This window comes from Coregonus clupeaformis, unplaced genomic scaffold, assembly GCF_020615455.1.
Source record: "Coregonus clupeaformis isolate EN_2021a unplaced genomic scaffold, ASM2061545v1 scaf0211, whole genome shotgun sequence".
Lineage (NCBI taxonomy): Eukaryota > Metazoa > Chordata > Actinopteri > Salmoniformes > Salmonidae > Coregonus > Coregonus clupeaformis.
In genome coordinates, this window is record NW_025533666.1 from 468025 (window position 1) to 489394 (window position 21370).

Genomic DNA, 21370 nt, shown 5'->3' on the forward strand with positions numbered 1-21370 from the left:
ATTAATAAATCAATCAATCAATCATGTTACGAGGACAGCTAGAAGTACAGATTGAATTAAACTGTATCAATTGAACAGCTCTATAGGCAGAAACATGGTCCTTCACTTTGTCATGACTTAACTCTGACCTCTGGTCGGTGTTGATGGAATTAAATCCTTTGAAACAGCAGCCCTGCAAATATCTATGTTTCTTATTGTTCTGAAAGGTTAAGCACACAGCAAATTCTCCAGTTTAAAAGAAACAGAGTTTTAAGGTCCTGAACAGTCATTCTGAAAAGTACTTTTTCTCTCATGGGTAACTACCAGGAAGTTGAAAAAGACAGGCTGAGTGGGTGGTGAGCTTATATTAATTAGTTCGCCTTGACTGACAGCTCTTTGAAACACCTATGTCAAGCAACTTGGATGCAGTGAGCAGTGTTGCAGTAAAATCATCTTAAGCAAATTTGGTGACACAAAAAGAAACTCAAACAACATTTTACATTTTAGTCATTTAGCAGACGCTCTTATCCAGAGCGACTTACAGTTAGTGAATACATTTTTTTTTTTTTTATACTGGCCCCCCGTGGGAATCGAACCCACAACCCTGGCGTTGCAAACGCCATGCTCTATCAACTGAGCTACATCCCTGCCGGCCATTCCCTCCCCTACCCTGGACGACGCTGGGCCAATTGTGCGCCGCCCATGAGTCTCCCGGTCGCGGCCGGCTGCGACAGAGCCTGGATTCGAACCAGGATCTCTAGTGGCACAGTTAGCACTGCGATGCGGCGCCTTAGACCACTGCGCCACTCAGGAGACGTAAATAAGTTGAAAAAACAACATTGAAATTGCATCATTGATGTCATTTATATATATATATATCTCCCGTTTGGCATGTCTTTTGTGATGTGTTTCACAGCAGCACTGACGGATGTGTTGACATGACAACTGAGTCAGAGTTTTGAATGACCCTTCTCCCCCTTTTGTTCCATGCTGGCTGAAGACCTCGCTAGCCAGTAACTAGCTAACTCCAGACACAGATGAAAGGGGAAACATATAAGAATATTTGCCATAGATTGATAGGGTAAACTTGTAATTATATTTGCTGACACCATTCAGTCACATTTTGGCGCCAGTAGAGTAGCTATCTAGATGTATAAACCACGCCCCTCTGCCCCGATGTTGGTTAAAAGGCGGTACTTATTTAAGTTAGGTAAGAGAATATCATGTTACAGTACCAGTGGTGTGTTAAAATGAGAGTTACGGTGATGTCACGTTGTCCCCTAAATAATGAATCCAAGTGTTTGACATGGGGGAGGGGACCAGTAACTTTATGATCAAACTTTATCAATGTATAACTTATCATACTTTAGTCATCATACTTTGATCTGGTTTCCTTCAAATATCATCACATTTCATGAAAAACATCATTTTAACTATTCATGACCTTTAAATCAACACTGAAAGTGTTGTCTATGGACCCCATATAAACACCGGAACAGTGTTAAATTAACTTACGGATTAGTGTAAAGCCTTATTCAAATATTTCCCAGAGTGCCTTGCCTTTTGAGTAAATTGTAGAGTTATCACCAATGACTATATTTGTTATTGACAGAGACATGGTTGATGTATTCATCCATTTTCGGTCCTATGGACTTCACCCAGTATTAAGTGAGATCCTAAGTGAATGTTATCATTAAAAATATATATGTTTAACACAATACCACACGCCATTTTGAGGGCCTAGTTTTACCCTTTTTTAGGGGCCTGAAACTCATACATATAACTTTGAACTAAAACCACGTCATTATTATCATATTTCCCAGCAGGCTCTATTGCAGGTTGATATTTCAGAATTGTTTGTTTCAATATCTATGTTTGTGCACATACATTGATTGACTGATTAATCTTGTGCTACACAAAGATAAATGACATACATTTTTATAAACTAATCCAATTAGTTAGTTCAAATCAGTTAGTTCCTAATGTTCCTAACCCAGGCAGTCATTCTGAATGCAGATTTCAGGTGAATAATTATTCCAACTGTTGGATCTCCACCCACTGATTGGATTCCAATAGGAATTACATGTCACCTTGCAAGCTAGCATAATGTGACTTGCAGGCCTGATGTGGCTTGTAAACCATGGGTTTCAGGCCCTTGTGTTACAATCTCAGAATAAAAGGTTTACATTTGTGACTAAAGGGAGACAAACACTTATTTATCTTTGTGTAGCATAATATTAATCAATCAATCAATGCACCTGCACAAATATAGATATTGAAACAAACAATTCTAAAAACAATCATCCTGCGATAGAGCAAGCTGGGAAATATGATAATGATGGGCATGGTTTTAGTTCAAAGTGACGTGCATGAGTTTCAGGCTCCTTTATTTGGTTAAAACTATGCCCACAAAATAAAGCCTTATGAAATAAATACAGTGCACAACTATTCAGACCCCTTCACCTTTTCCACATTTTGTTACGTTACAGCCTTATTCTAAAATTGATTAAATGCAAATTTTTCCTCATCAATCTACACAAAATACCCCATAAAGACAAAGTGAGAAAACAGGTTTTTAGAAATGTTTACCCAAAAAAATAAACAATTATTTACATAAATATTCAGACCCTTTGCTATGAGACTCGAAATTGAGCTCAGGTGCATCCTATTTCCATTGATCATCCTTGAGATGTTTCTACAACTTGATTGGAGTCCACCTGTGGTAAATTCAATTGATTGGACATGATTTGGAAAGGCACACACCTGTCCCACAGTTGACAGTGCATGTCAGAGCAAAAACCAAGCCATGAGGTCAAAGGAATTGTCCGTTGAGCTCCAAGAAAGGATTGTGTCGAGGCACAGATATGGAGAAGGGTACCAAAACCTTTCTGCAGCATTGAAGGTCCCCAAGAACACAGTGCCCTCCATCATTCTTAAATGGAAGAAGTTTGGAACCACCAAGACTCTTACTATAGCTTGCAGCCTGGCCAAACTGAGCAATCAGGAGAGAAGGTTCTTGGTTAGGGAGGTGACCAAGAACCTGATGGTCACTCTGACAGAGCTCCAGAGGTCCTCTATGGAGATGGGAGAACCTTCCAGAAGGACAACCATCTCTGCAGCACTCCACCAATCAGGCCTTTATGGTAGAGATGCCAGACGGAAGCCACTCCTCAGTAAAAGGCACATGACAGCCCGCTTACGTTTACATTTTACATTTTAGTCATTTAGCAGACGCTCTTAGCCAGAGCGACTTACAGTTAATAAAAAAATATATAATAATACTGGCCCCCCGTGGGAATCAATCCCACAACCCTGGCGTTGCAAACGCCATGCTCTACCAACTGAGCTACATCCCTGCCGGCCATTCCCTCCCCTACCCTGCACGACGCTGGGCCAATTGTGCGCCGCCCCATGGGTCTCCCGGTTGCGGCCGGCTACGACAGAGCCTGGATTCAAACCAGGATCTCTAGTGGCACAGCTAGCACTGCGATGCAGTGCCTTAGACCACTGCGCCACTCGGGAGTTTGCCAAAAGGCACCTAAGGACTCACAGACCAAGAGAAACAAGATTATCTGGTCTAATGAAACCAAGATTGAACTCTTTGGCCTGAATGCCAAGCGTCCCGTCTGGAGGAAACCAGGCACCACTCATCACCTGGCCAATACCATCCCTACGGTGAAGCATGGTGGTGGCAGCATCTTGATGTGGAAAGGTGAATGGAGCAAAGTACAGAAGAGAGATCCTTGATGAAAACCTGCTCCAGACCTCAGACTGGGGCGATGGTTCACCTTCCAACAGGACAACGACCCTAAGCACACAGCCAAGACAACGCAGGAGTGGCTTCGGGACAGGCCTCTGAATGTCCTTGAGTGGCCCAGCCAGAGCCCGGACATGAACCCGATCGAACAGCTCTGGAGAGACCTGAAATAGCTGTGCAGCGATGCTCCCCATGTAACCTTACAGAGCTTGACAGGATCTGCAGAGAGGAATGGGAGAAACTCCCCAAATACAGGTGTGCCAAGCTTGTGGCATCATACCCAAGAAGACTCGAGGCTGTAATCGCTGCCAAAGGTGCTTCAACAAAGTACTGAGTAAAGGGTCTGAATATTTATGTAAATGTGATATTTCCGTTTTTAATTTTTAATTGATTTGCAAAAAAAATGTAAAACCTGTTTTTGCTTTGTCAATATGGGGTATTGTGTGTAGATTGATAAGGGAAAAAACACATTTATTTAAGGCTGTAACGTAACAAAATTTGGAACAAGTGAAGGGGTCTGAATACTTTCCGAATGCACTGTATGGCATTGTGTTAAATATATATATATATATGTATATATATATTTTATGACAACATATTCATTTAGGATCTCACTTTTTGAAGTCCGTAGGTCCAAAAATGGATGAATGCAACAACCATGTCTCTGTCACTTACAGTGGTGGTAACTCTACAATTTGCTTGAAAGGCACTGTGGGAATATTTGGAAAAGGCTTTACACTAATCAGTGTGTTAATTTAACACTGTTCTGGTGTCTATATGGGTCCACAGACTCAACACTTTCAGTATTGATTTAACACCATCAGTGTTCTTAGTTATTATTTGTTTTACTGGAGAATTTGTTGTGAAGAGATATATTTTGAAGGGACCATCTCTGTAAAGACTCTGTCTATGCATACTACATGACACGCGGAATAATTGCATAATTTCTTTGCCGTGCATCATTTCTCCAACGTGTTTTTCTTTAAGAGGTGGCCTCAATAAAAAAGATGGTGGTCCGCAAACAGTCCCTGTGCCGCATGTTTGTCTTTACTTTACTTTATATACTCTTTGTGTGCAGATCTCTGTGAGGACAAAGGACGAGAGGTTGAGCGGGTGTTTTCAGTTTCCGGTGATGCTGCCATGTTAACATCCACCCTGGTGGACCTCAATGTGTTTGACTACCGCAGCATCCCCTATAACATCTCATGGTATGACCCAAGGACTGGGAGAGAGCTGACCAGGGAGACAAGAAAGACTCTGCCGCGGGGAAAGACACTGTGGATTTTTAACATCGCGATGGAGGATGCTGGAAACTATGAGTGTGTTGTGAGGTAGGGGCAATACTTTTGTCTGCTGTGTGTGTGTGTGTGTGTGTGTGTGCTGTAAATCTTTCCTGTTACCTTTGATAAACAGACTACCCTCCCAGTGCTATAAGAAATCGGCCTTACTGATTGTGAACCACACCAACCCAGAAGAATGCGGTCGACCAGAAAAGGCCGACCAGGTCCTGACCAACAAAGACACCGGTTTTCTGAACTGCCCATTGAGTGACCATATCAGGGAAGTGGACAATTACTCCATTCAGTGGTACAAGGTGAGTCCTATGGGGTAAACAGACAGTGCAGTGCAATGGGAGAGTGTTGAGAGGGAACGCCTGACAGCAGGGGTGGACTGGCCATGCCGGATGGGCTGATACATTTTTAGCCCAATGGGATTGTCATTTATTTTATTTTTTTACATAATTATAATTATCTGGCTAATAACCAAATTAGTTCACCCAAAGTTCACCCAAATTACAATGACATTGGTTTCCTTACCCTGTAGGCCAGTCTATGGACAAGGTATAACAACAACGTGCTTTGGTTTGGTTTCCCTTGCACTGTTGTCACATGGAAGCGTTTTGGCATTTGTGGCACAAATCTCATTCAAGTCATTTGACCGATATTGGCATTTGTCGCGCATCAGTATGAAAAATGTATGCACTCACTAACTGTAAGTCGCTCTGGATAAGAGCGTCTGCTAAATGACTAAAACGTAAAATGTAATCATGTTCAAATCAATTTGAGATACATTTGGACATGATGTAGTCCCCTGTAGCTCAGTTGGTAGAGCATGGCGCTTGCAACGCCAGGGTTGTGGGTTCGTTCCCCACGGGGGGCCAGTATAAAAATGTATGCACTCACTAACTGTAAGTCACTCTGGATAAGAGCGTCTGCTAAATGACTAAAATGTAAAACATTTAAATGTAATAAAGGGGTCCACAGTGACAAAAATGGGCCTTTTGGGGGCCTCAATGAAAGAAAATGGGCCAATGTCGGGGCCTCAAGGGAAAAATGGTCTGGTGTGTCAGAAATGCCAGGGCGGATTTCTGGTCCCAGTCTGCCCCTGCCTGACAGTGCTGGAAAGCCTGTTTGAACTCTTTCTTTTCAGTCATTCAGTCTGTCTCTATGTATTCTTAATTTCTGTTTAAAACTATAGGAATGTGGGGTTATTACTACTAGTGACTACATTTGAACAATGTTCCATCAGATACGGTATATACTCTTTACATTGTTCATTGCTCTCACACATTGTACTGCATTGAATTGTTCTGAGAGTAGGTCTTCTAAGGTAAGACATTATCACAACTTATCTGTAATTGTGTATTCATTTTGTTTTATTAGCCATATTCCATTACTATGATATTCCATTCCATTACCACTACCTTTCAGTGTGGATTTCTACTTTAAACCTTTCAGGGCTGTGAACCCATTGTGAAAGATGACCCATTGTGGAACAGGTTTAGCTATGTCAATAACAGTGTTACGGAGTTACTCCTAGTAAAAGCGGTCATCCCTGAGGACCATGCGTTCTACACCTGCACCATGACCTTTAACTTGGAAGGGCTCAGCGGCAGGATCTCAGAGACCATCAACGGTATGGTGGACGGTGAGTTTTGTTGGCACAGCTCATAAAAGTTGTCCCTAACCACAGATTATTACCATATACCCCCAATCCTTACCACAGCCATTACAGAGATACAGTGCCTTCAGAAAGTATTCACACCCGTTGACTTTCTCCACATCTTGTTGTGTTACATAGTGGGATTAAAAGGGATTTAATAGTCATTTTTTGTTAACAATCTACACAAAATACCCTGTAATGTCAAAGTGTAACAAAAAGTCTAACATTAAAAATAGAAAAAAATAGAAAAATAGAACACTAATATATCTGATTACATAAGTATTCAACTCCCTGAGTCAATATATGTTAGAATCACCAGAGATTACAGCTGTGAGTATTTCTGGGTAAGTGTCTAAGAGCTTTCCACACCTGGATTGTGCAACATTTCCCCATTATTCTTTTCAAAATTCTTCAAGGTCTGTCAACTTGGTTGTTGATCATTGCTAGACAACCATTTTCAGGTCTTGCCATAGATTTTCAAGCAGATTTAAGTCTAAACTGTAACTCGGCCACTCAGGAACATTCACTGTATTCTTCGTAAGCAACTTCAGTGTAGATTTGGCCTTGTGTTTAAGGTTGTTGACCTGCTGAATGGTGAATTCATCTCCCAGTGCCTGGTGGAAAGCAGACGGAACCAGGTTTTCCTCCCTGGTCTTCGTGGTTGAATCTGTGTTTGAAATTCACTGCTTGACTTAGGGACCTTACATATAATTGTACTGTATGTGTGGGGTACAGACATGAGGTAGTCATTCAAAATCATTTGAAACACTGTTATTGCACACAGAGTGTCACGATCGTCAAAAGGAGCGGACCAAGGCGCAGCGTGGAATGCGAACATACTTTATTTATATTCACCACACGAACAAAAACAACAAAACGATACGTGAAGTCCTTGGTAACAAACACAAACCAACACGGAACAAGATCCCACAAAACACAACTGCCAAACGGCTGCCTAAGTATGGTTCCCAATCAGAGACAACAAGCAACAGCTGATTCTCGTTGCCTCTGATTGAGAACCACCCCGGCCAACACAGAAACACATGAACTAGATACTGAAACAATGAACACAAAACATAGACTCTACACACCCTGGCTCAACATAAAAGAGTCCCTAGAGCCAGGGCGTGACAGTACCCCCCCCCCAAAGGCGCGGACTGCGACCGCGCCAACATAAACCGAACAGGGGAGGGCCGGGTGGGCATTCCTCCTCGGAGGCGGATCCGGCTCCAGGCGTGACCACCACCCTCTAATAACCCCCCCGTAGTGCCCCTGGTCTGGTCTGGTCTGGCCCTGCTGGCTGGAGCTGGACTGGACATCGGTGGAGCGGATTGCTTAGGCTCCGGTGTGGAGCAGCTGACCGGTACCTGACCAGGCACCGGTGAAACGGGCACGGGCTGTGCCGGACTGACGACGCGCACCACAGGCTTGGTGCGGGGAGTAGGAATGGGCCGGACCGGGCTGACGACGCGCACCCCTGACTTGGTGCGGGGAGCAGGAACGGGCCGGACCGGGCTGATGACGCGCACCCCTGGCTTGGTGCGGGGAGCAGGAACGGGCCGGACCGGGCTGACGATGCGCACCACAGGCTTGGTGCGGGGAGCAGGAACGGGCCGGGCCGGGCTGACGAAGCGCACCACTGGCTTGGTGCGGGGAGCAGGAACGGGCCGGGCCGGGCTGACGACGCGCACCACTGACTTGGTGCGGGGAGCAGGAACGGGCCGGGCCGGGCTGGCGACGCGCACCATAGGCTTGGTGCGGGGAGCAGGAACATGCCGGACCGGGCTGGCGGCGCGCACCATAGGCTTGGTGCGAGGGGCAGGAACAGGCCGGGCCGGGCTGGCAACGCGCACCATTGTCTTGGTGCGGGGAGCAGGAATGGGCCGGGCCGGGCTAGCGACGCGCACCACAGTCTTGGTACGAGGGGCAGGAACAGGCCGGACCGGGCTGTGGAGACGGACTGGAGGTCTGGAGCGAAGAGCTGACACAACCCGTCCTGGCTGAATGCCTATCTTAACACACTCTGTGTGAGGCATCAGCACAGGACGTACAGGGCTGTGTACACGTACTGGCACAACAACACGTGACACTGGCGCAGGATATCCGGGACCGAGGAGGGGTACTGGAGGCCACGAGCGTTGAGCCGGCACACTCCGTCCTGGCTGCATGCCCACCTTAGCACGACACGTGCATGGTGCTCGCACAGGACGAACCGGACTGTGCCGGACCACTCGCGGCACAGTACGCAGCTCCGCATATCTCGGAACCTGCCCTGTCTCACACTGCCTAGCCTGAGTACGGGGAGTTGGCTCTGCTCTACCTCTAGTTTCCGCCAACCTCCCTTCCGGCCCCCCAAACCCGGTGGCCTCCTTTCCTAATCCCCAACCTCGCCCTGTAGCTGCCTCCAGCAGCCCCGTCGTCCATGCCGTGTGCCCCCCTAAAAATTTATTGGGGTTGCCTCTTGCGTGTCCGACGTCGGCCCGGTTGGCGCCGCTGCTACTCTCTACGGCGCGCCTCCACCGTCTCCTCCCACGGACGGTGATCCATACCGGCCTGGATCTCCTCCCAAGTCCAGGCTGTCTGCTCCTGCTCCTGGAAGGTGCAGCGTGGAATGCGAACATACTTTATTTATATTCACCACACGAACAAAAACAACAAAACGATACGTGAAGTCCTTGGTAACAAACACAAACCAACACGGAACAAGATCCCACAAAACACAACTGCCAAACGGCTGCCTATGTATGGGTCCCAATCAGAGACAACAAGCAACAGCTGATTCCCGTTGCCTCTGATTGAGAACCACCCCGGCCAACACAGAAACACATGAACTAGATACTGAAACAATGAACACAAAACATAGACTCTACACACCCTGGCTCAACATAAAAGAGTCCCTAGAGCCAGGGCGTGACACAGAGTGAGTCCATGCAACTTATGTGACTTGTTAAGCAACATTTTACTCCTGAACTTATTTAGGCCTGCCATAACTAAGGCATTGAATACTTCTTGACTCAAGACATTTCATCATTTTTAATTAATTTGTAAACATTTCTAAAAACATTCCACTTTGACATTATGGGGTATTGTGTGTAGGCCATTGATACAAAAATCTAAATTGCATCAATTTCAAATTCAAGCTGTAACACAACAAAACGTGGAAAAAGTCAAGGAGTGTGAATACTTTCTGAAGGCACTGTATATGACCCTGAATCAGAGGTTATGAGTTCATAGAGGCTGCTTTGAAACTTTGCTCTTTGAGAGCTTAGAAAGGGTTGTTTTCTATAGGGTCAGGTGACTGAATATTTCTGTGTCTTTCTATAATGTTTATGAATCATTGTCATAATTTCAGTGCAGTATTGCCTGGAGCCCAAAGTGGTTGAACCTGCCAATGAGATCATCAAAGCAGATCTGGGTGAGTAAACCACTAGAGAATGTGTGTGTGTGTGTGTGTGTGTGTGTGTGTGTGTGCGCGTGCGTGCGTGAGTTTATTATTTATTTTCATTCATGATCCAAATAAAGAATTCAATGTTTGCCCCCTAGGTTCTTCCTTCAGTAAGATGTGTCGGGTGTTTGTGCCGAGTGTGGGGAATAAAAGTTGCACGGATTTGAATTGGAAAGCTAGCAATAACTCCATTTCCAAAATTGTCTCAGAGCGCATCTTTCAGGAATCACAAAGGTAGGTTGAGACAACACAACAGTATCGCAATACACACTGTAAGAATTCTACAAATGTGTTGCTTTTTAACCATTTTCATGTAGACTTGATTGTGTGTTTTGGATCATTGTCTTGCTGCATGACCCAGCTGCGCTTCAGCTTCAGCTCACAGACGGATGGCATGACATTCTCCTGTAGAATTCTCTGATACAGAGCAGAATTCATGGTTCCTTCTATTAAGGCAAGTCGTCCAGGTCCTGAGGCAGCAAAGCATCCCCAAACCATCACAATACCACCACCATGCTTGACTTACAGTATGAAGTTCTTACTGTGTAATGCAGTGTTAGCTTTTCGCCAGACATAATGGGACCCATCTCATCCAAAAAAGTTGACTCAAGTTTGCCAAAAAGCACCTGAATCATCAAGACTATTTGAAGAATGTTCTATGGACAGATGAGTCAAAAGTATAGCTTTTTGGACGACATGGGTCCCATTACGTTCTACAGGAGAATGTAAGGCCATCTGTCTGTGAGCTGAAGCTGAAGCACAGCTGGGTCATGTAGCAAGACAATGATCCAAAACACATAATCAAGTTTACTTGAAAATGGTTAAAAAGCAACACATTTGAAGTTCTGTAATTTACTAGTCAAAGTCCAGACCCAATTCCAATTGAGATGTTGTGGTAGGACTTGAAACTAGCAGTTCATGCTTGAAAACCCAAAAATGTTGCATGCAAGAGTTGGCCAAATTCCTCCACAGCGATGTGAGAGACTGATCAACAACTACAGGAAGCATTTGGTTGCAGTCATTGCAGCTAAAGGTGGCACAACCAGTTGTTGAGTGTAAGGGGGCAGTTACTTTTTCACACTTGCATAACTTTGTTAATTAAATAAATAAAATAAGTATAATTTTTGGGTTTGTTATTTGTACACTCAGGTTCCTTTATCTAATATTAGGTTTTGGTTGAAGATCTGATAACATTCAGTATAAAAAATATGCAAAAATAGAGAAAATCAGAAAGGAGAAAATACTTTTTCACGGCACTGTATATGCCTGTATTCTGTGTCATCCAGATGGATGTTCTACTGTATAGTATCTAAACTGTTGGTATCGTATCAGGTATACTACTGAGATTAAGATAGGCTCCATATACCTTAATACATAGTGCTTGCTTTGAAACTTTGGAACTTCACAAAATCTAATCAAATCACATTTTATTTGTCACATGCGTCGAATACAACAGGTGTAGACCTTACCGTGAAATGCTTACTTACAGGCCCTTAACCAACAATGCAGTTCAAGAAATAGAGTTAAGAAAATATTTACTAAATAAAATAAAGTAAAAAATCAAATAAAAAGTAACAATAAAATAACAATAACGAGGCTAAATACAGGGTGTACCGGTACCAGGTCAATCAGCGGGGTTACAGGTTAGTCGAAGTAATTTGTACATGTAGGTAGGGGTAAAGTGACTATGCATAGATAATAAACAGCGAGTAGCAGCAGTGTAAAAACAAAGGGAGGGGGGTGTCAATGTAGATAGTCCAGGTGGCCATTTGATTAATGTTGACACAAATGAACTTGAAACTCTCGACCAGCTCCACTACAGCCCTGTCGATGTGAATAGGAGCGTGTTTGGCCCTCCTTTTCCTGTAGTCCACGATAGCTCCTTTGTCTTGATCACGTTGAGGGAGAGGTTGTTGTCCTGGCACCACACTGCCAGGTCTCTGACCTCCTCCCTTTAGGCTGTCTCATCGTTGTCGGTGATCAGGCCTACCACTGTTGTGTCGTCAGCAAACTTAATGATGGTGTTGGAGTCGTGCTTTGCCACGCAGTCATGGGTGAACAGGGAGTACAGGAGGGGACTAAGCATGCACCCCTGAGGGGCCCCAGTGTTGAGGATCAGCTTGGCAGATGTGTTGTTGCCTACCCTTACCACCTGGGGGCGGCCCGTCAGGAAGTCCAAGATCCAGTTGCAGAGGGAGGTGTTTAGTCCCAGGGTCCTTAGCTTAGTGATGAACTTTGTAGGCACTATGGTGTTGAACGCTGAACTGTAGTCAATGAACAGCATTCTCACATAGGTGTTCCTTTTGTCCAGGTGGGAAAGGGCAGTGTGGAGTGCGATTGAGATTGCGTCATCTGTGGATCCATGGGGGCGGGATGCAAATTTGAGTGGGTCTAGGGTTTCCGGGATGATGGTGTTGATGTGAGCCATGACCAGCCTTTCAAAGAACATCATGGCTACCGACGTGCTACGGGACGGTAGTCATTTAGGCAGGTTACCTTCGCTTTTCTGGGCACAGGGACTATGGTGGTCTGCTTGAAACATGTAGGTGTTACAGACTTGCTCAGGGAAAGGTTGAAAATGTCAGTGAAGACACTTGCCAGTTTGTCCACGCAGGATCTGAGTACACGTCCTGGTAATCCGTCTGGCCCCGCGGCCTTGTGAATGTTGACCTGTTTAAAGGCTACGGAGAGCGTGATCACACAGTCGTCCGGAACAGCTGGTGCTCTCATGCATGCTTCAGTGTTGCTTGCCCCGAAGCGAGCATAAAAGGCATTTAGCCCATCTAATAGGCTCGCGTCACTGGGCAGCTCGCTGCTGGGTTTCCCTTTGTAATCCGTAATAGTTTGCAAGCCCTGCCACATCTGGCCGAGTATCAGAGCCGGTGTAGTAGGATTCAATCCTAGTCCTGTATTGACGCTTTGCCTGTTTGATGGTTAGTCTGATGGCATAGCGGGATTTCTTCCAGTCTGTGCTAGCAAAACAGTCCTGTAGCGTAGCATCCGCGTCTTCTGATATTGAGCGAGTCACTGGTACTTCCTGCTTTAGTTTTTGCTTGAAAGCAGGAATCAGCAGGATAGCATTATGGTCAGATTTGCCAAATGGAGGGCGAAGGAGAGCTTTGTATGCATCACTGTGTGTGGAGTAAAAGTGGTCTAGGGTTTTTTCCCTCTGGTTGCAGATGTGATATGCTGGTAGAAATGAGGTAAAATGGATTTAAGTTTGCCTGCATTAAAGTTCCTGGCCACTAGGAGCGCCGCTTCTGTCCTGCCGATGCACGGAAATCCAGCCAACTGTATATTATCCGTGTCGTCGTTCAGCCACGACTTGGTGAAACATAAGCTATTACAGTTTTTAATATCCCGTTGGTAGGATAGTCTAGAACGGAGCTCATCCAGTTTATTCTCCAGTGATTGCACGTTGGCCAATAGAACGGAAGGTAGAGGCGGGTTCCCCACTCGCCGAATAATTCTCACAAGGCACCCGATCTCCGCCCCCTGTACCTCTGTCTTTTCTTCACACGAATGACGGGATTTGGGCCTGGTCTCGGAGAAACAGTATATCCCTTCTGTAAGACTCATTAAAAAAAAATATTTGTGCAGTTTGAGGTGAATAATCACTGTTCTGATATCCAGAAACTATTTTCGGTCATAAGAGACGGTAGCAGCAACATTATGTACAAAAAAGGTTACAAACAATGCAAAAAAACACACAAAATAGCACAGTTGGTTAGGAGCCTGTAAAACGGCACCCATCCCCTCAGGCGCCAATAACAGTGTATGTTATGTTAACTGTTGCCATGATGGTTTGATTGTGCGTTCACAAGGGGGAACTTGTCTGTCTCCCCCAAACCAGGGAGTGGAGAGAAGAAGAGGAGAAGGGTGTATGGTTGGAGCGTCATTTGAATTTCTTGATGGTGGAAGAGGAAGACTTTTACATCAACTACACGTGTTTGGTTTCCAGTGACAGAGGCATTTCTTTAGCCTTCATACTACAGCCTACAGGTTAGACAATACTGTCTGGAGGATAACATAAAGGTGTTTCAAAAGAGATCACACACATATTATCCTGTCCCTTTACCGTTGTTTTGATAGTGTATTATAACAACTGCAACCTCACCACTTTTGAAAAAACTGTTATAAATGCTATCTTCTCTCTTTTTCTGCACAGATCCAAACTATCTGCTCCCTATTGGGGTACTACTGACCAGTCTGGTATTGGTGTTTACTGTTAGTGTTGTTATTTACCATCGCTTCAAGATCGACATCGTGCTGTCGCTCAGGAGGATGTTCCCGCTTCTCTACACAAACACAGGTACGCAATGAGAGACACTTTACCGCACATATACTGCGCAAGCACACTCATGGAAACATTAATAGAAACATGCCTGAGCGCGCACACGCAGACATGCACACACTCATGCACACACACACACTATCTGCAGACTCATTGCATACTGTGCTTTCACGAAATGGAAACACGCACTAACATAAATATACATTCCTACACCAGATAAAGACAGAAATGCACATACAGCATGTCTCCCCACAAACCCCCAGGCCCACACTTAAACCCACACACACACGCATGTTGCATTGCTTGTGTTAGGTTCTGAACAAACTGAGTAAAAACTCAAACGGACAACTAGAAAAAGCTCAAACAAAGTTTATTCACCCACTGGGTCATATAGCTGCAAAGACAAAGATGTTTACACAATCACATATATTTATACCTTCCTACTAGGCGGAGTCAACCCCTTGCATATCTAGACAGCCAATACATCTCTGTTGCTAGTCAGGAACGTATTTGGTTCCTCTCATTGGTGTAGCCTCCTGCTAGAACCTTCATGGGCATGGAAATATACAGTTGAAGTTGGAAGTTTACATACAGTCATTAAAACTTGTTTTACAACCACTCCACAAATTTCTTTTTAACAAACTATAGTTTTGGCAAGTCGGTTAGGACATCTACTTTGTGCATGACACAAGTAATTTTTCCAACAATTGTTACATTTACATTTACATTTTAGTCATTTAGCAGACGCTCTTAACCAGAGCGACTTACAGGAGCAATTAGGGTTAAGTGCCTTGCTCAAGGGCACATTAACGTCATTTAGCAGACGCTCTTAGCCAGAGCGACTCACAAATTGGTGCGTTCACCCTATAGCCAGTGGGATAACCACTTTACAATTTGGGGGGGGTTAGAAGGAATACTTTAGCCTATCCCAGGTATTCCTTAAAGAGGTGGGGGTTTCAAATGTCTCCGGAAGGTGGTGAGTGACTCCGCTGTCCTGGCGTCGTGAGGGAGCTTGTTCCACCATTGGGGTGCCAGAGCAGCGAACAGTTTTGACTGGGCTGAGCGGGAGCTGTGCTTCCGCAGAGGAAGGGAGCCAGCAGGCCAGAGGTGGATGAACGCAATGTCCTCGTTTGGGTGTAGGGACTGATCAGAGCCTGAAGGTACAGGGGTGCCGTTCCCCTCACTGCTCCAAAGGCAAGCACCATGGTCTTGTAGCGGATGCGAGCTTCAATTGGAAGCCAGTGGAGTGTGCGGAGGAGGGGGGTGACGTGAGAGAACTTGGGAAGGTTGAACACCAGACGGGCTGCGGCATTCTGGATGAGTTGTAGGGGTTTAATGGCACAGGCAGGGAGCCCATCACATTTTACAGTTTACAGACAGATTATTTCACATATAATTCACAGCAATTCCAGTGGGTCAGAAGTCTACATACACTAAGTTGACTGTGCCTTTAAAGTTGGCTTGCAAGCTGAAGAACACCATCCCAACTGTGAAGCACGGGGGTGGCAGCATCATGCTGTGAGGGTGCTTTGCTGCAGGAGGGACTGGTGCACTTCACAAAGTAGATAGCATCATGAGGAAGGAAAATTATGTGGATGTATTGAAGCAACATCTTAAGACATCAGTCAGGAAGTTTAAGCTTGGTCGCAAATGGGTCTTCCAAATGGACAATGACCCCAAGCATACTTCCAAAGTTGTGGCAAAATGGCTTAAGGACAACAACGTCAAGGTATTGGAGTGGCCACCACAAAGCCCTGACCTCAATCCTATAGAACATTATGGGCAGAACTGAAAAAGCGTGTGCGAGCAAGGAGGCCTCTTACACCAGCTCTGTCAGGAGGAATGGACCAAAAGTCATCCAACTTATTGTGGGAAGCTTGTGGAAGGCTACCCGAAACGTTTGACCCAAGTTAAACAATTTAAAGGCAATGCTACCAAATACTAATTGAGTGTATGTAAACTTCTGACCCACTGGGAATGTGATGAAATAAAATAAAAGCGGAATAAATCATTCTCTTTATTATTATTCTGACATTTCACATTCTTAAAATAAAGTGGTGATCCTAACTGACCTAAGACAGGGAATTTTTACTAGGATTAAATGTCAGGAATTGTGAAAAACTGAGTTTAAATGTATTTGGCTAAGGGGTATGTAAACTTCCGACTTCAACTGTATGTGTGTGACAGGACTGACTGTTCCTCCTCACTTCATCTGACCTGACCTCGGGCCGAATTCCTCACTCCTCCTTACTCCACGGCTGTCCTACCTTAGCAGTGACTGAAACCAGACTGTTGCCCTTTGCCTCTCTCCATAGGGTACATGAGATTTAAGAATAACATTTCCCAACAGAATGTAAGCTCTGCACTCCCCTTTCTCACTCAGTAACTTTCCATACACCCGGTTCTAATATGGTAACATGAATAAGTATATTCCAAGCTAGAATCCAACACTTGTTTCCCACTCCCCACCTGACCACAAGTAAAATCAGTAGCAAGTGTAGCAATGTATTGTAGCACATCCCACAGCTATGCAAGCACAGCATTTTCCATGACTCAGAGGAAACAGAGAGGAAGTTTGATACAAGGCACTAAATAGGCCATGTAACCATAAAACACAAGCAACTATGGTGTCATAAATAACCAAGCCTCCTCTGTTAGGCAGGTTTGTGGAGGCTTTTGCTCTAGCCCAGCACTAACACATCTATTTTGTTTTACCTGTCCCTATCCTGCATGTGGCAGACTCTGATGGGAAGTTGTATGATGCGTACGTGGCATACCCCCGTCTGTTTGGGGATGGGTGCGGAGCCTGTGGGGAGGCAGAGATGTTTGCCCTCCACATGTTGCCCCAGGTTCTGGAGGGGAGGTGTGGCTACAGGCTGTTCATACTGGGCCGGGACAGCCTACCAGGGGAAGGTATGACATCTCAGCTCGACCCTGAGGCTCCAGGTTCCAGAAGACTAAGTTAGCCTTGGCATTAGTACATAAGTAGCATGATGATGAAATATGTGAAGCCTTTCTGAAATCATAAAGACCTTCAGAAACCATTTCAATGGTAGAACAATGTTTTAATAACAATTTCCCCTGCTCCCTGACCCCCTCTTCTCCTCCCTCCTCCCTTTCCCCCTCTTCTCCTCCCTCCTCTCTCCTCCCTTTCCCCCTCTTGTCCTCCCTCCTCCCTTTCCCCCTCTTCTCCTCCCTCCTCCCTCTCTAGCCATAGTAGATGCAGTGGAGGAGAGCATGCTGGCAAGCCGGCGTCTCCTCCTGGTCTACTCTGGCTCTACGTTCTGCAGTGGAAGCCACAGTGACAGCAGCAGTGGTGTCCTGGAGGCCTGGCAGAGCTTCGAGAGGCAGACGGCCATGCACCGTGCCCTGTTGGAGGGCTCCCTTAAGGTGGTCCTTGTGGAGCTGGAGGAGGTCTCCCCCACACAGCTGACCCTCTTCCCCGAGTCGGTGCGCCACCTCCGGGAGCGCCAGGGCGCCGTCTGCTGGTGGAAGAGTAGCAGAGGGTTGAGGTGTGGGAGGTGGGGAGAAGAGGAGGAGGTGGAGGAGAAGAGAGGGGAGCTGGCTTCGTCCCCTCTCTCCTCACCCTCTCTTTCCTTGTCCTCACGCTTCTGGAAGGAACTGAGGTATTATATGCCAGTGAGGGGCACGAGGACGAGGTGACCAGAGAAGAACAGCCTGATGAAGTTGTGATGGGATGGATGGGCTTTGGAGAGGACAGTGTTAGACATAACGAGGAAATCTGTTGAATGACTTCTGGTACCTGACTCTCTCAACACATTTTCATGAAAAATTATTGAATCAGACTTTGGAGGACTGATCTTCTGCTGTGAGATTTATTTGAGGTGGGAAAATGCACAGTAAACAGTGTATTCATTCTGAACATATTGGCAGAGCCACTCACACACACACGCACGCACACACACACACACACACACACAATTTACCACCATGTTGTACATACACACCACATCTGTGAAAGAGCTTTAATAAAGAGTGCCCAGTACATTCTATACAATGTATTTGTTGTCTTTGTTTGTCTACTTTCTAAAAAATCCCTCCAAAATGTTTTTTTATGATATAATGTTTTTATTCGATTTGTTAATCATACATTGAGATAAACTATAAGTGTTTAAACTAATATTTATGAACGCAGTTATTAATTAATAGGCCAAAGTATTTATGAACAGCTTTCTGACATTTGATATTAAATGTTTTATAAGTGGTGAGCTGGCTATTAACAAATACCTTATATTATTTATTAAAACACATTCCAGAAGGTGGTTGCTTGCTAGCTCTTTTGTTATGGCTAGCTTACATACAGGTAGGACTATAGCTGTGACTGGTAACCTGCTTTACTGTAATCCAATGGGATCATAAGATAAGCCATTTAAAATAAAGTGTGGTTAGGACTGGGGATTCTCACATCCAGCTGAGGTTGTTTTACACCTCAAGAAAACCTTCTGCAGCATCGTCTTGTCAACCTGAAGTATCTTCCTTAAAATCACTCTTCAGGGAGCCTGAAACCACACTCGGTGTGAAACGAAGAGAAGAGGAGCACCTTGGGTTTATCGTCTCTAAGAAGGTACATGGATTCATGTAAGTATTGTAATTGTTACTGCAAACTGTTGGTACAATTGGGCTTATTATGTAGCATGAAGGTAGCCATTAGGAAGGATTAACAGAAGGTTTTAAGTTAGTTATGATAAAAGAGTAAAACGTTGTAGATTTTTGAATGGTCCAGCAGCTAAGTCATGAGGTCCACCTGGCTACCACAACACACTGTCTTCGGTAAGGTTTGTGGTCCCCACGGAGAAGCACCTTCACCATGGGGCTCATGTTGTGTCTCAATTGCACTGGCTCATTAACTAGTCCCCACCATGCATCTCTGCCTGGAGGCTCTCTAAGGCCTTGTCATACTGCAGGCCTTAAAAGGATACTTTGGAATTTTGGCAATGATGCCCTTTATCTACTTCCCTAGTCAGATGAACTTGTGGATACCATTTTTATGTGTCCAGTATGAAGGAAGCTAGAGGTAGTCTATGGGTATCTGTTAGCATGCTAGTAGATACCTATAGATTCCCTACACTATTCAGTGCTTGTTTTCTCACATGAACAGAAATTGAGCGAACAGTGTATGATTTTTGCAACCAGGAAATGACAGAGGCATTTCCACTAGATAACACAGCCACCAAGTCAGAACAGCTTTCCCATTTTGACAACTGATGCCGCTCCGGCTGGAGAAAACAATAAGCGAATTTCACAGCCAATCACAACACTGGCGGGTAAGTAATACTGTGAAACACTATCATTCCACTATTACAGTAGATATATTATGGACATTTTCTCAAATTAAAATACAAAGAAAATCCTATGTGTAGCACCTTTAACCAGTGATAACTAGAGAAGTATCTTTAAAGCTAGAATCCTTATTTGAAACAATAACAAAGTGGTCACGCCGCCTGAGGGATGGACCTGGAGAAATGTAAGTGCTCAAATTCATAGACAGAGCTATGGATGCAAGCACTGAATCAATGGGTATACAGTATATCACTAATTTATAAGTCCAAAAATGGATGTAGCAACTAAGGGTTCCAGATTTAACCATTAGCTTCTTGTAAGATCCATTATTTGAGGTTTCATGATTTTGAGGAACTCCCTCTCCTGGTGTTGAAACTCTTATCACAAACAGCACACTTCCTGTTGTCATGTATATGCTTGGAGAGAATTGTGTTGAAGGCTTTGAAACGACGACAAATGAATTCCTCTTTTCCTCAGTCAGGAAGTTGTGCTATGTGTGCAAGTGACAGAATGATTAACCTTATCTGTCTTACCATGTGCATTGCTATAGTGCTAAGAATGTGTTAGTTGTTGCTGGTTAGTACTCTGTATGATCATGGTGTAAAATGCATGGGCCATGCACGTGTTACAGAGAGAGTGTGCAGAGCTGCGGCCTTGCATGATGACTAAAGAGTAACCTGCTAAAAGGTCAACTGTTGACCCCAGGAGTGGAATTTCCAGTCTTGTGTAGTGGTGTGTGTGGTTGACTTCGGAGTAAAGTGTTGACAAGGGTTCAATCAGGTAGTTGACATTTTTAGTTTTTTGAATTGTATATTTTGTACTGTCTTGATGTTCTTCTCTGTTACGTTCTTTTGTGAGTTGCATTATCTTGTTTTGCACTCTGCAGAGTTTTTCACTCCAAATCTTCTCTTTGTTTTGGCTCAAGTCATTCACGTCTCTAACATCAGTTATCAGGTTCATTGTGAGAGGTCAATCATGTCAGATATGAGTAATTACATTGACACAGTGTGGGAAAGTAACTTTCAATCATTTTCCCCTATGCCGGATGTGGCGATCGTCCACTAATTAAATTACTTACTATAACCATCTTAATAATCTACTTCTCTCACCAGAGAGCTTTTCCACCATCCATTTCAATGGGTAGACATTGTTACTGTAGCTGGTTGACTAAAACCGTTAAGTGGCCATTTCGGTTAACACTTTACTGTAGGTGTCCTTATTCATAAAGCCTTTATAACAGCTATATTACACATTATACCATTTGTCATAAGCTGTCATAAGTAGTTATAAATAGTAATGAGTAACGGCATAAGATGATATAAAACGAGTTATAACTGTTCATCCTGTTGTCATATTCTCTAATGTCAACTGTTAATAACAACTGCTATTATACAGTCTGCATGACAACTTATATCATATGTTATTACATGCTACAAAAGAGTCTACATACCAGATGTTATAACATGTTATGTCATTTACCAACCTCTGTGTCCCATTATTTAATTGAATAATGAGCGGCATAACCGTGTCATATGGCTTTCTAAAGTGTGCACAGACACCTTCAGTATATTGACATTAATTTGAGGTGTTATGAAACAGTTACTGTATGAATGTGCTTATACCACAGGATGAGTTGAGTATCACAAAATGT

At 44.4% G+C, this 21370-nt stretch overlaps 1 protein-coding gene across 1 annotated transcript in view; it reads left to right on the top strand.

The window, feature by feature from the left end:
• Nucleotides 1-18440, top strand: part of LOC121572538 (interleukin-1 receptor type 1-like) — a 53213-nt gene extending 34773 nt beyond the window's left edge. The window contains exons 2-10 of the mRNA XM_045214187.1: nt 4815-5067; nt 5150-5330; nt 6475-6664; nt 10032-10094; nt 10223-10358; nt 13978-14126; nt 14293-14436; nt 17158-17379; nt 17630-18440. Of these exons, the coding sequence (XP_045070122.1) occupies nt 4815-5067; nt 5150-5330; nt 6475-6664; nt 10032-10094; nt 10223-10358; nt 13978-14126; nt 14293-14436; nt 17158-17379; nt 17630-18081 (1790 nt within the window). The 3' untranslated portion in view covers nt 18082-18440. The remainder of the gene's footprint in view (nt 1-4814; nt 5068-5149; nt 5331-6474; nt 6665-10031; nt 10095-10222; nt 10359-13977; nt 14127-14292; nt 14437-17157; nt 17380-17629) is intronic.
• The last annotated feature ends 2930 nt before the right edge of the window (nt 18441-21370 follow it).